The following is a 2473-nucleotide window of genomic DNA, read 5'->3' as shown; positions in this document are numbered from 1 at the left end:
ACCGCGTTGCCCCAGCGGGACCTCTTCTTTTTTTCTCCTCAGCGCCGGCCCTGCCACCCGAGTTCCCACGCCCCTGCCGCGTGTGTCTGTCGCCGCACCGTCTGCACGCCGCACGCAAACAACATCCCCCACGAAGACTCACCGGCAGTAGTTTTCCCAACCGTTTAAAATATACACCTCGTCATTTACTCACCGGGCTGCTCCTTCGCTGCGCTGGCGGTAGTGTTGTAATGCGCACCCGCCGCCGCAAAACCGCAGCCCAACCAAATTCCTTCCCGACTGTTTAAAGAAAATAATTTAAATAAAAAGACGCCCGCCTCTAAGCCCTTTGCCCGGGACGCGACGCCGGGCCCGCCCGCAACACGCAGCACTTTGCCTGCCGTCCCGCTGGCGGCCGCAGCCCCGCGCGAGCCTCTCTCTCTTTTCTACGCCGCGCCCGCAGAAGGCCCTCCTCCCTTGCGTGTGTGTGTGGGTCCGGGGCAGACGCTCTCAGCATCCTTCAAGGAAGGTGGGAGGCACCCGACAGTAGCGTGACAGCCTCTCTGAGGGTCAGTACCTCACACAAACGGTCCAGTAGCTTTTGCTCGATGTAGTCACACGCCGGTGCGATACGAATAACGTCATAACAGCGTGCGCGAAATTCCCGCTCAATTTTCACAATTTTATGAAACGGATTCTCTGGACTCCACACTTCTTCATCTGCCCGGGCAAAGTAGTCCTTGGCAACCGAGGCGTCAATCGCCTGCAGGGCGCTCTCAACCGCCGCCGTGTGCTCATTGAACTCAGCCTCAGTGAGGATGTAGCGCGGAATCGGCCCGACAAACCGCATGCGCTGTTTGACCGTCTCCCAGTAGTCCACTTGCTCCTGCGCGGGGCGGCCCCGCGTCATCCAGGCACACATCGCCTTCACCTCGTTCTCGCTGGGGCAGCTCATGACGCGGTGATGGTAGTCCGCTCCCCCCACCCATTCCCTGAAGTTGTTGCCGTTCGGGGAGGCCAACACAACCACCCCATGCCTATAACAATAAAAACTTGACGGCGGCCCCCCTTCCTCCGCCACGTCGTAGATAAAAAACCCTCTCTCGCCAGAATACCAATAAAACTTCTTCATAGCTTCTTCGTCATCCTCCGTACCCTCGTATTTCTCCACCGTCTTCTCTTCCTTGTCAAACACGTACACCAATTCTCTTCCAAAGCAGTAGACAACATAACGAATTGGGTGGTTATCGTAGTGCAGCAGCCGGTAGAGGAGGTAGGAGCCGGCATTCGCCCACCGCCCGACCCCGTACGTCCCAAGCACGAAGTATGGTTGCACTTCAGGCAACCCGCCATCGCCACCGTAGAACATATAGTACATGTTGTCCTTGACGATCTGCCACACCCGCTCCGCCTCGGCGGTGACGTAGCAGTCAGTGGTGACTGTTCCCTCCCGCAGCGAGTGCGGCCAGCCCTTCTCGGAGGTGAGTACCATCAGCGTGGGGCGCGGTGGACGGAACTGGTCTAACTCGTCACTACGCAGTACATGGTTTCTGTAACAAGTGAGCTTCCACGTCCTTTTTGGCGCTTGGCCCTCCTTCACCTCCATTCGCACCGCCGCTTCTTCCCCCGCGCCCTCGGGATACCCCACGACGTGGCTCAATTTGGCGTTGAACACCGAGTCGTAGAAACCCTCCGGTATCGGTCGTCTGTAACTTTCCTCCTTCCGCTTTGCCCTTTCGTTTTCTTCCCGCCCTGCCGCTTCTGCCTTCGCCACCTCAAGGGCTGCTCTGAGTTTTTCTGACGCCGCGCTAGAGAAGATGCGAAACCACGATGCAGCTTTCCTCCAGTCCCGGAGCGTGACCACCCCTTTCTCCAGAAGCCTGCGCAAATCTTCACGGAGAGCGTACGTCTGACACGCGGGCAACCTGACAATGCTCTCGCGGAGCTCCGTGTCCGTGACGTACTCGTCTGGCCTCAGAGCAAACATCCCCATCGGAACATTGTCGTCTTCGTCCACGGCGCTGTTGCCGCCAACGTACTCCCGAAGGAAGTCGTTCAGCAGCATCTCACTGACCGGGCCTTCTCCCTCCATCAGTACCTCCTCCAGGCGACTCTCAAGGGTCCACTTTGGCCGCTGCGGCGGTGTTTCTTCCTCCACCTTTCGGCACTGCGCCGCGGGTTGCTGCTCCGAGTCACCCTCAGGCCCCGGCCTCTCCCGCCGCTGCCCCCGCGGCTGATCACTGGGGGGGCTCTCGGCGGCACACTTGCGAGTTTATTCCTCGCTTCTTCCAGACATTCCTCCCCTTTACTTTGTTTCCTTCGAAGTTGTCGTTGGCTTGCGCTGCGGCTGAACACCAAACACGCGTCAAAAGGAAAATGCGAGGGAGAGACAAAAAAACAGATACGCGACCCCACGCAGCCACACAACAATAGAGAGAGAGAGGAGGGACGCCCGCACACACGGGCCGTAAAATGGGTGCATTCGACCAAACCA

The 2473-nt window shown here is 58.7% G+C and overlaps 1 protein-coding gene across 1 annotated transcript; it reads right to left on the bottom strand.

Moving 5' to 3' along the window:
• Nucleotides 1-499: 499 nt before the first annotated feature.
• Tco025E_08300 (putative retrotransposon hot spot (RHS) protein) lies at nucleotides 500-2071 on the bottom strand (the record flags this gene model as incomplete). Its single annotated transcript, XM_029375154.1, has 1 exon — nucleotides 500-2071. One exon carries the CDS (start codon nucleotides 2069-2071, stop codon nucleotides 500-502), a length of 1572 nt encoding a protein of 523 aa, XP_029224752.1.
• Between the last annotated feature and the right edge of the window lie 402 nt (nucleotides 2072-2473).

Source organism: Trypanosoma conorhini (genome assembly GCF_003719485.1).
Source record: "Trypanosoma conorhini strain 025E chromosome Unknown Tco_14.4_contig_00747, whole genome shotgun sequence".
NCBI lineage: Eukaryota > Euglenozoa > Kinetoplastea > Trypanosomatida > Trypanosomatidae > Trypanosoma > Trypanosoma conorhini.
Note: the sequence above shows the minus strand (reverse complement) of the source record. Positions and strands in the feature narration are given on the sequence as shown.